The 12,764-nt window shown below is 40.3% G+C and overlaps 1 protein-coding gene across 3 annotated transcripts in view; it reads left to right on the plus strand.

Annotated features, from left to right (window-relative positions):
- Window positions 1-12,764, plus strand: part of DEPDC1B (DEP domain containing 1B) — a 110,112-nt gene that overhangs the window by 66,011 nt on the left and 31,337 nt on the right. For all 3 annotated transcript variants that reach the window (XM_019013690.3, XM_055367860.2, XM_063700734.1), the window contains one exon: window positions 1,861-2,001. In XM_019013690.3, the coding sequence (XP_018869235.1) occupies window positions 1,861-2,001 (141 nt within the window). The remainder of the gene's footprint in view (window positions 1-1,860; window positions 2,002-12,764) is intronic.

Consider the following 12,764-nt stretch of genomic DNA (forward strand, 5'->3'; position numbering starts at 1 on the left):
CCTTTTCTGAAAGAGGTGCTGCTCACCTCTTTCTCTTCAGGCCCATCTGTGTTTATTGTCACACCCGTGTGCACATGGGCCTGTATACATTCATTGTTGGCCAGCCTCAATGCTGGCTACATAAATGCAAAACCAAGTTAACTGTGTTTTTCTTCTTTGCGCATGTCCAGGATTCAATAAAAAATAGACACAAAAAAGTCAAAGCATTTCTTTTCCAGAATCTGTCAGGAATAACATTTATAAAAAAAAATTTTAAATATTGTTAAAGTTCAAGATGACTGAGAAAGAAAAGGTCATAAAAATATGGCTTCCTCTCATAGGGCTCACCATGCACTGATTTTTTTTAGGGAAACCTTTAAAATTTTTTTGCGTATTTTTAAGAAGGATGATGAGATGTTCACAAAGGGGTACAACTGCTTAGAATGAACCATATACTTATCCTGACAGGGAGTAATTCTAGGCAATGTGTATTGTTTGCTGAGACATATCAACCTAATTATTTTAATTGATTAAGCTTGGGATATGTCAGAGCAGGAGGCAAGTAAAATGGCAGCTACCTTTGCTGCTGGATTCATGCTGTACCACACACATAGATATTTCACAATTTTCATTATTTTAGCCAATCAGATTATTTTATAAGAAGAGAACAGAATATTGAAAGGCAAGAGAGTCTTTAAGAAGGCCGAAAAGGCCATTTGATCATGTCACAGTGACCTTGAAATGTAAAGACCCAGAATGCTTTACTGTCCTTTTTAGCTTGATCCCCTTTCTTTAGTTATAGAGATTCTGTAGGAAGAATTTCCTTTCAATTTATCTTGGCTGCTGCTTTTGTTCCTCTGGGGGTAGAGGTCTATTTGGGTACAGTTGTTTAGTCTTCTGCTGAGCCAGAACTAGGCAACGAGGATGTGGTCCTTTCTTCCATGCTGTAATGGAAATAGAGAAGGCTGGCTACACTGTTCCTCATGGGACGACTTGCTGTTTTCCTCAAGGTACAGGCAGCTCCAGTTCATCTCTCAACTTGGCAGTGTAAATCGGTGGTCTGTGGATGGATTGGTGGAGCAGTTGTTGCCAGCTCTGTAGAGAACATTTCTTGTTCCTCTTTGGGCCAGACACAAGTGGATGTTTTCCTTGCTTGTTGCTGGAGTAGGATATGGTTGGGAGCAGGCTGTTTCAGGGTTTCAATGGTTGCTTCAACTTTGCAGTATGACTTTGCTTGATAAACTGTCTTTTGATGGTTGGTCAGTGATCAAATAAAGAGTTTATAATCAGAGTGAATTAAGACAAAATATAAAATCCCCTTTTAAGGATTTTTTTAAGTTTAAATATTTATTAGTCTGAAATAGAGGCAGAAATTGATTATTTTGCTCAACTCTATGACTGTAGGATTTTATAATATAACAAGGATGAAATAATGAAAGTCTTTAAAAATTGCTTTATAACTTGTCTGTTACATATGTGAGCTAATTGTTATCTTGGTCAACTTTATTAAGACTAGGATAATGTTGAGTATTTCAAAGAAAATTATTGTTTACATTTAATAAAAATGCCTTTCAGAAGAATGTTTTTTTCTTAAAGAAAGGTTTCTTTTAAAATGGAAGTAAGCTAGTGATTTTCTTCATTGTTTTGTAATAGATTTCAATTTAGACATAAAGCATATTTGTGTAGGCAAAATGTAAAATGCCTATTTAATTAATATCAATGTAGAATGCCTATTTAATTAATGTCAATTTTCCCCATAAAAACTTTTCTGTATATGTCAAATATCTGAATATCTGTACACGCCACACATATTCACAGAGAATAATACTTAGAGGTAATTACTCCATTAATGTTTCTCTTTCACTCTGTTTTTGAAAATAGGGCCCAACTGTTCTGATTTGAAGCAGCCTATGTACTTGGGATTTGAAAAAGATGTCTTTAAAACCATAGCTGATTACTATGGTCACTTGAAAGAGCCTCTGCTTACATTTCATCTTTTTGATGCTTTTGTCAGTGTACTGGGTAAGTTGGAATATAATGAACATATATCTACATCACTGATATTGAGTCGTTTCATTTTTCACTATTTTGAGACTTCCATTAGCCAAAACTCATGCCATTTTAAAAATAAAAACTGATAGAGTATTTGGCATAGCTAGAGTCTTGCTCTGTTGCTCTGTGAAGAAGTAAAAGAAAGTGGTTAAGCTCTATTAAGAAACTCAAAGCAAGGACCAGTAGTTTTTGTTTCTTAAGAAAGAATATAATATGTTGTATGTCATTTTTATTCAAAAGACTATAACTTTATTGGCAGAGGAGAATGTAAGTTTGACATTTACTATTCCTGGCTAAATCTGTTATTCTGGCTATGACTTCATGAATAGTCAAGTGTGGGAGGTATATTTTCATTTAGAAATCTAATTTCTTTTTATAGAAGAAACAGGTTTTTTGTAGTATTTTGTAATTTGAGACATACGAAATAAATATAGTGACGTTATCATTAATTAAAACATGTAGCTATTCCTCATATAGATTTATACTTTAGAATTTACACTGAAAGGAACATGGTAGAAAGGAAAAAAAATCAACATTATTGTTATAGTTCGTTCCGATATTCCTTTCTTCTTGGAAATCAGATTTTCTTGTTCTTGTAATTGTTCATTAAGTATTATTGTTTTCTTGTCAAAAGAGCTTTAAGGATGAAATTATTGTGTGGGTATCATATTCTGTTAGGTAAAGTTGTACGAATTAGCATACTTTTGTTTTTGATTGTTGTTGGGTTTAGCCATCTTTCCCTTTCCCTTCTTTTCCCTTGCTTACTCTTCCTCCTCCTCCTTCTCTATGTCGTTCTTTCATTTTGGAAACTATGGATGCTGCCATTGTATTGTAACAAAGTATCAGCAATATGTGAATAAGTTACGTGATCTCATGATAAATACTTTGGATTTTATGCTTTTATAGATTTCCTGATAATAACAAAATACAACAATTATCAATCATGTAAATAAGAGTCAGTGTTTTCCCACAGAACAACATTGGAACAAATTAAAAGATTAGGCCTATTACTGGGTTTTGAGACTACTGGACCTTCTTGGTATTTTGGCTCCAACTGAGGAGAATTGGGGGCCCATGGACTTGTGAGCATCATGGCTAATGATGAATATTTGCTGTTGCTTAGTATGCTTATGGACTAATTGGGTAGATTCCTATTACAGCAACTGTATTAGGAATTGCATTGCTATAGAGAAATACCTGAGACTTGGTAATGTATAAAGAAAAGAGGTTTAATTGGCTCATGGTTCTGCAGACTGTTCAAGAAGCATGGCAGTGTCCACCTCTGGGGAGTCCTAAGGGAGCTTTTACTCATGGCAGAAGGCAAAACGGGAGCAGGCATCTTACATGGCAGGAGCAGGACCAAAAGGATTAGGGGAGGTGCTACACACTTTAAAACAACTAGATCTTGGGAGAACTCACAGTTGCAACAGTGTCACCAAGGGGGATGGTGCTAAGCCATTAGAAACTGCCCCCATGATCCAATCACCTCCCACCATGCCCCACCTCGAACACTGGAGATTACCTTTCAACATGAGATTTGGACGGGGATGCAGATCCAAACCATACCAGCCACTTACTGCCTTTATGCCACTGGTAAAATAAGAGTTCTAAAGATTGTATTAAAAATAACTTCTTAGATTTCATTCTCATTTTCTATTTTTATAATGTTCTATAGTAAAAGTATCTGTTTTGGAAACTTTTTCAAAAACAAATTCCAATTTGTATCAGTTATATTTACGATGTCACTGCTCTATTTTATCACAGTTAATCATTTTGATCTCAGCTAGGCATGAAAGCTGCTTCTAAATTAGTATTGGAGTCAGCTGCCCTCTAATATATCATCTTTAGTGGCTTCAGGGTGGAAAAGGATGGGCAGATTGGGGGAATTTATTGCCTTTAGGTATCAGCAGGAATGCACTAATGCATATGGATGGTAATACATAAACCTTGCCTCATCCAGTCCTGTTCAAGTGAATATATTTGAGATATATTACTTTGAAAACTATTTTCTTAGATCCTTTCATAGTGGAAGAAGAAAGAAGAAGGCCTTCTAGATACGGAAGACCACAGTTTGTTTATCTGTTTAACAAAGTATGTAACATAGCAATCCTGTTAGAGGCTGTGGGAAATGGTAAATATCTAGATGTGTAGGTTGGATCCCAGTGGGGCTGACCCATCCTTTAAACCTTTTACTTACTTTGATTGGAATAGGATATCATTAAAGTATTTTAAAGTAAATAATAAGTCTACTTTGCGTAGAAGCTAAAAATTCTACAGTGTTTTCAATGGAAGTGATGTTCAGCTTAGTTAATGAACTTCTTTTGAGGTTTCTTCCTTTGCTTGTGGCATGGTTGGGCTTGGTGGCAAAGCTGTATGAGAGCAGTTAGTCATCACTGATACATGAGATAGGACATCTAAAGATTCTTTAGAAAAGACTTGGCAGTTTTGGAGATGAAAGACTTTTTTGTTACTTACATTAAAAAAATTATTTAATTTGGCCCAGCTGTCTGACCTGCAAGTATGACTCCATTGTAATTGATCTTCATTTCCAAAATAGCAATTCCTTGTAGTGAGATCAGAGCTCAGCTGACTCTTGAATGGGGTGATTGAGATAGAGTAGCATTCTTTACTCACGCTCCATACCCAACCTAGAGTCCGTTGAGATGTGTAGCATGCAATAATTTGGCATATTGAGGAAAGGAGGGAGGCAGATAGGAAGCAGAAAAGGCTACAGGAGCAGGGTAGACTGTTTTGGAAAATTGAGTGACTTGTAGGCTGTATAATCTGAGAACCCACACTGTTCATCTGTAGGCCAAATATGGCCCACATAAATTCACCATGAAACATTCTGATTTGACCTGTGTTTTTAAAAAGAGAATTTAATTAAATTGCCAATCCTTAAGAAATGGGAGATTCACATTAGAATTCATATTTCTGTTTTTTTTAAAAAAATTTAGACGATCTGGCAGCCCTGGGCATGAATTTTTGGTGATACAAACTGCTGCAGCTGCATAGTGAGTGCTTCCACTAGAAGCAGCAAGTGTTTAAGGAGCGTGAACTCCAATTTGCCAAATCTCTAATACTCCTCATTGCTTCTCAGACTCTGAAGCCAAGTTCAGTTGACTCTCTTCACTTATTTATTTCATTTGTCTGCTCCTGTAGGCAGTTGAGCTTGCAACTCCTGGTTTATTTATTAGGAGGCTGGAATACTGAGATAATAGCTCTTTGCTGTTCCCTTTCTCCTAAATGTTAAATATAGAAAATGCCATAGACATTCACTAGATTGATTATGCACTGGATCATTTAACTCGATAGGTTGAGATCTTCGCCTGTGATTTTTAACCTAGAAACATCCTTAAGGTTAGGGTTTCCATTCATTGGTTCTTTTGTCTAGTGACTTCAAGGAGACCCTCTGGAGCAGTGGAATCTTTGCCTTATTACCTCTCTGCCCTTATGTTCTTCAAGTTATGTCAGGGTCCCTATCCCATGGTAATTCTTAAGGGAAAACAATTTTTTTTTTTTTTTTTTTTTTTTTTGCAGAGAGTGCCTAGTTTGTGTGCTTGACCAGACAGAGGGCTCTTGCCCATGTTAGTCCAAAGTTCTTGCCAATGGTGCTATCTGCTCTCAGAGCCCAGGGCTTATGGCCGGAGTTGTTTTTTTTTTTCTCTTGAGATGGAGTTTTGCTCTTGTTGCCCAGGCTGGAGTGCAATGGCGCAATCTCAGCTCACCGCAACCTCCATCTTCTTGGTTCAAGTGATTCTTTTGCCTCAGCCTCCTGAGTAGCTGGGATTACAGGCATGCACCACCATGCCCAGCTAATTTTGTATTGGCTGGAGCTTTTAAAGATGCAGATGGGCCAAGGTAAGGATGTTGAATTACCTCAAAACATAATGATTGTTGCTGCCTACCATGATTGTCAGAATAAAGTGGAGTTAGGTACTCATTAAAGGTGGAAATTTAGGGAAATGCCTAGGTATTACCTGGCTGTAACTAAATACACAAGCTATTTATTTATTTATTCTTATATTTATTTATTTATTTATTTGAGACAGAGTCTCACTGTGTTGCCCAGGCTGGAGTGCAGTGGCACAATCTCGGCTCACTGCAAGCTCCCTCTCCTGGGTTCACACCATTCTCCTGCCTCAGCCTCTCGAGTAGCTGGGACTACAGGCACCCACCACCACGCCCAGCTAATGTTTTGTATTTTTAGTAGAGACGGGGTTTCACCGTGTTAGCCAGGATGGTCTCAATCTCCTGATCTCGTGATCCACCCGCCTTGGCCTCCCAAAATGCTGGGATTACGGGCGTGAGCCACTGTGCCCGGCCTATTTATTTTTATTTTTTAAGAGCATTTGAAATGATTTATTTCCAAGATTCATGATTGCAGATAATGTGTGGTCAGCAAGTGGTCGCAAAGGAAGTCTGCTGTATGTGTCTGACTTGGAAGGAAAAAACACTGATAAGACAGTGGGTTCTTTGGCTTCCTCATTCAGACCATGTATGCCAGTGCTTCTGTTTCCTCCTTCTTCGCCCTTGCTTGGTGTCTAGGCAGATTAAATTCTTAGAAGGGTACTGGTCACCCAGAGATTGCAGATGTGCAAAAGTTGGCTTTTAAAGTTTAGTGTCCCATAATTGGATTTTTCACTGCTGCAGACTCTACTGCATGCCACTCTCTGCCATTTGCCTATGCCTGTCCAAAGTTGCCTCTTCTGCATTTTCCTTGGTAGTAGCTTTAAGTCTCTGTCTCACACACCCAACATTGTGCTTCCTGGATTTGTGGGTATAATTTGCGAGTGTAAAGGGGTGCCCTGTACTATCTATTTCTGAGGCATAGTTTCAAATAAAATGGTATTTTATAGCCTGCATTAATGGGAAATTACTTTCAATTAGGATTCTCAGTAATTTACACATAATGTTTGTAAAGTGAAGGAAAAATGTCAAGCATTTCACTAACAAATGAAAGCAAAGCTCACAAGTCTGCCAGAAATGAATTCCAAGAACACTTTCTTTATCATTTCTCTTTTCAGCTCACAAATCTACAGGCTGGTGATTTAGCCTGGGCAGCTCTTCAGGTCTCAGCTGGGCTCACTCCCAGGACTGCAGGCTGTTGGTAGGGGCCTCCCAGGTCTGGAGGTTGGCTGGGGTGACTGAGTTCTGCTCCACATGTCTCCCTCCAGCAGGCCAACCCTGGCATGTTCTCACGGTGAAGGCAGAGCTTCTATTGGAGTACTTGCCTACAGCTACTCTTTTTTCCCAAGCCTCCAGCATAGCTTTCTTGTGCGCTTCCCAAGTCTACTTCACAGTTTCTCCACAAGAATCCAGTCATTTTACATGGAGTAGAGAGAGAGTCTTGCAGATCCTCTCCTTGGCCAGAGGAAGTCACCAGAGTAAGGAAGGAGAGAAGAGGCAAGGAAGGCAGCAGGGCCAGCTCCTCTTGTTAAAGTGTGAACACTAACTGAACAGTACCTACCATAGAGAAGGCAGGAGAGTAACTTCAGGGGTAAGGAGTCCAGGCTCTAGAGAGAAGCAGACATGGATTCCAGTCCTGGCTTCTGCACTCACTGTGGGCAAGTTATCCCCTAGCCTCAGATTCCTCAGAAGTGAAATGGCATAATGCTATTAACTATTGCCTTAAGGCCTTTGTGAAGTTCAGATACACACAAAGAGCTTGGCACAGCAGCTGGCACACAGCAGGCACTCAAGGAAATGATTGTGGTAGTACTTAGGTGAGGGCATAATGCAGGTTTTAAAAGGAATCTCCCAGCCTGTGGCTTATTCTGCTGGCATCAGGACAAGGACAGGGACAGACATTTCCCCTGACTTCTCTTCACTTCCAGAAGTCCACTGGCAACTTGTCTCAGTCTCCTGTCCCCAACACCACCACAGCCACCTAAAATCCCAGACCTGGATGCTGCATTATCCCCACAGCTGTGGAGGTCTCCATTCCCCAGGCTGGCTTATATAAAAGTGGTACCAGGGACCCAGCCTAGAGGCACCCCTGCTAGTTTGCCAGTGGTCCCTGGTGGTCAGATGTCCAAGGCCCTGGGTGCTGAGCACTTTGGAGGCCATGGGCCCTTGAAGCAAGGCCTGTGCTGGGCACTGCAGAAGGCAGAGGCCAGGTCGGGAGTAGCCACTGCTGTCCAGCTTTGGTCTTGTGGGGCCAGATGCACCCATGGCTCTTAGGCAGGAGCTGGATATTCTGGGCAAAGTTCTGTGTGGCCGCTGGGCCTGACTTCGCAGAGGGGACGCTCTGGCCAGATGGGTGGAGGCTGCAGGATTTGGGCTGAGTGGGACCAGGCTCCAATCAAGGCAGGTGGCCTGGCTGGCTGCTCAGTTTGCAGCAGCCGCCTTTCCCCAGCGTGCCTGTGGTGGTGGCATCAATGATCCTGGCACCTGGGATGATGCCTGGCAGCCGATTTGGGGTGAGGAGTGGCTTCCAGGACATGGGCATGGAGTGCTCCAGCCAAGCATTGCCATCGCCGTGGCCCTGTGTGCTCTGAGTGGCCTGGGCTGCCTTGACAGATGGCCTTTTAGTGCCGCTGGTGCCCCAGGTTCAGGCAGAGGGCACAGTGCCCAGGCATGCAGTCTCATAGTGAATTAATGAAACAGCAACAAAATAGACAAATTGTTCCACTGGTCCTTTATATAGGTTATTTCCAACAGCTTTGGAGAGTGAGGGTGTCTCTTCATCCTCATCAGCACAGGACATCATTCATGTTGAACAGTTTTGACATTACGTACACCAGGAATGGGTTTAGTATATGGGGAGATTCCCAGGATAGCCAGAATGGTTACAAAAATGGCAAAGTTCAGATAGTGTGCCCCACTTATTAACTTAGGACAGCCACTAGCCACCAACCAGTTTTCTGTTCTGTGGGTGATCTCTGTGATCCTATGAATAAGGCTGACCACAATTTCAGTGAGACCCTAGAGCCCTGTGTTGACTGACTCTTTTATAGTAGATGGCAAGGAGGAAAATAGCTATAATTGAAGGCCCTGTAATGGGTAATTTATTCTATGTAATAGAAGAGTGGCCCATTTGGAGATATCTGTGCTAATAGGACCCATATGATGCAAATGAGACTTATCAGGATGAGAAATAACCTGGAGAGTCCTCCTCATCACTTATCCTTTCCAGAATCCACTTGCTTTCCCTGGCAGTTGATGATGTATTGCCAGTGCCTTCTTCCTTTTCAGATCTGGTTTCCACATGGTCCTTGCATGGAGCTGGAGAGTCCTCCCCATCACTTATACTCTCCAGAATCCACTCTGGGTCACATGAAGTTGACGATGTGTGGGAACATGTCATTTCCCTGAGAAGAAATCTTCCTCCTTTCTGCTGAGAAGATCCTCAGGAGCAGCTGATGAGTCTTCGTCATTACAGCTGCCCTCATAGATGATGTCCAGGGGCTAATCATATTCATTGATTCTTGAGGCTGCCATTGTCTTTCATGGGACCTTTTCCAATGCCCAGTAATGAGGAAGCTGTTCCAGTATTTCCTCAACGGGAAGGTTTTCACTTGCTTTTGAGTCTACCTTGACCTCAAATAAGGTCTCCTCCTCTGACCTGTCACCTGGAGGCTCCTCCACCAGGTCTTCAGCCTGAGCTTCAATGAATTGTTCCCCAGGGTACATTCTGTTATGTGACCAGATGTGGATTTTTTTCACCCACTGCTTGGCGTGGGCAGCGGATCTTCTGGACCACTGAAGACACATTCTCATATTCTCAAGGCAAAATTCTGAAGAAATCATAAAACTGTTCCCACCACAAAATGTTCTTTGTAGGTGGTTCATGTCTGATGCATTCTTCTAACATTATCCGCAATGTAGACGTATTTCTGGAGGTTCACACCCTTTCAATAACAGGAGCACAATATTCTGCTAGGTACAGATGTCTTCAGCAGTAGGAGTTCTTGCGCTCATTTGTCTTCTGAGAATATTGTTGAAAATTTGAACACGTCTTTTTGATTCTCAGAGTCAGCGAGCTGTGGATCAGCTCCCAAGTGCTAAAGAGCCCACAGTTGCAGAGTTCCTGAGTGGGTTGAGTGCAGTTTCAGTCTGTGGCTGGTTTTTATTTGTGCTTGCAGAATTTCTTTCATGGCAACCAGAGTTTTGGAAACTTCTAAAGCCTTTTCTGCTTCTTTGTTTTGTTTTGTTTTGGTTTTTGGTTAGAAATGCCTTTCTTTTCCAGAACAGCCATGCTTTTCAGGGCCTGCATAGTGCCTGTCGCAGATGTGCAAGGCATCCCAAGAGGAAGCAAAGCCCTCACTGCTTGGTGGGGCCAGGTTGCCTGCTCTTGGTCTCCATGTCCTCCCTTTCCCCGTCCAAGGCTGTCACTGGCTTGGGCTGCTCCGTTGGTCCTTGCAGCCGTGCCGAGCGCACATCTCCCGACAGCTCCTACTCTGGGCAAGGAGCTGACTCGGCAGTGGACAAATTGAGGCAACCAAATAATAAACACAAATGGATAGTCAACACATTTTTTTGAAAGAACATCTGAAAGACAAAATGGGGAATGGCGAGTCTGTCTAATAAACCATTTTGAGAAAACTGGATATTCATATAAAGAAGTATAAAGAGGACTGTTATGTTGCACAATACACAAAAATCAACTCAAAATAAATTAATGACCTAAACTTAATATCAGAAATGATGAAACTTTTAAAAGAAAACATAGGGTGAATGTATGTTTAGGGAAACTCAAATTTATGTTCACAGGTTGCAAAAAGAAAAATATGAGAAAAACATAGAGGAAAATGATTCTGCCAATAAAGTGAGTTGGAAATAATTTTTCTGTTGTCACAAAAATCATTGCTAACAAAAGCAAAAATAAATGTGGGACTATAGAGAACTGATGAGCTTCTGCATAGGAAAGAAAAGAATGAACCAATACAGAAGGCATCCAGTAGATTGGGACAAAATTATGGGGGATTATATATCTGAAAGGGTTGTTATCTAACATGTACAAGAAATTACCACTACTAAGTAGGAAAAACAACAACAACACAAAACAACAAATAACCAGATGGAAATTGGGCAAAGAACCTGAATAGATGTTTCTGAATAGAAGACATGAATTTGACTACCAGGTAAAAGAAAAGGTTCTCAACATACCTAATCATCAAGAAAATGTACATTAAAACTCACTGAGATAGCTTCTCCATTCTAATTGGAATTAATGTTACAAAAAAGAAACAAATTTTTTACAATGAAATGATCAGTGTGGAGTTGGACGAAGGGGTACTATTACACTACTACACAATGTAGGGTGGAATTTACGTCAGTATACACACTATGAAAAATAGTTGGAGGTTGCTCAAAAAATAAAATACAACTATCATTTGCTGTAGTAATCCCACCACTGAATATACATTTTAAGCAAATGAAATCAGTATATTGAAGAGATACGTGAAATCCTACATTTCTTGACACATTATTCACAGTACTCAAGATGTGGAATCAACCTACCTGTCCAGGAACAGATGAAGAGATAAAGAAAATGCAGTGTATATACACAATGGAATGCTCTTCATCATAAAAAATTCACGGAATCATGTCATTGCAGCAACATGGTGGACAATGTAAGAAAAGCTCCCCGGAGAAGCTGTACAGAAGCTGCCTCCTCAGCAGTCAGGGCCAGGGACCGGAGCTGTTTTTACCCCAGGACAGGGCCGGCCCCAAGCCATCCCAGAGCTGCCATGGCACCCCTTCAGTCAGGTCCTGAGGAATCCTACACAAGCTAATTATATCAGTGATCACTAGGATAATCCATAGAACTTTTGGGAAAGAAGTTTAAGACCTTTCTCCCACCATTTCAGCAGGATAAATTCCAACTGGATTAGAAAATGAAATGTTAATAATGCAAATAAATACATATTTATATCTGTATATAAAACACAGTTGATATTTGCCTGGTGTTTAGGTGTCTAAAGGACTTTCTAAGCATAAAAGCAAAAAAAAGTCATAGAAATGCTATAGCAGTTTGAGACTCTTTATGCAGGAAAGGGCATCATCATGTGCATGGATGAATCTGTATCTAATTTTAAACAATTTCCAATGGTGCCTCTTTCCTTTTCTTTGAAAATCTCTGGAGAAATAGTTCCTCTTGCTGTGTCTTTCTTTAGGCAAGAATTTTTACTAATTGATGTGTAGTATGAATCCTGGCTAAGTATAAACCTTTATTTTTTATACCTGTTCTTAGTGAAAATGAAACTGTGACTTTTTTTTTAAATTCCTTTGGTTGGTCAAAAACTACAATTAACTCTTCTGAGTTTCTTCTCTGGCTGAACAAACAGTGGTCCCATTGGCCTTTCAGGGAACTCCAGGCCGTCTCAAAAACCTTCGTGTTTCATTTCTTTTCAGAGCTCCCAAAAGGAATAGCTTGCTCTTGACGTTGTACATGTTAGTGGAATGATCAGGTCTACTTTGCAAAGATGAAAAATTTGTGTTTCTAGTGATTTGAAAATAGAAATCTGATGTAACTATTAGATATTGGGAAAGAAGGTGACGAAGGTAGGTATCACCGAAAGCACTTAACAATTCTGAATAATTCTGTACTTGATTGCATTTATGTGTATCATAGGAACAGTTGGGTTTCCTTGAGTGTTAAATTATTTATTCACTTATTCCACTTCAAGCCAGCTAAATGATTGTTTCCCTGATTGCAAAAGTCTCAGATTGATTGCACAGTTTATTTGGTTGGATTGTTTTTGCTCTTTTTATTATTTATTCTTATT

This window comes from Gorilla gorilla, chromosome 19 (assembly GCF_029281585.2).
Source record: "Gorilla gorilla gorilla isolate KB3781 chromosome 19, NHGRI_mGorGor1-v2.1_pri, whole genome shotgun sequence".
Taxonomy (NCBI): Eukaryota; Metazoa; Chordata; class Mammalia; order Primates; family Hominidae; genus Gorilla; species Gorilla gorilla.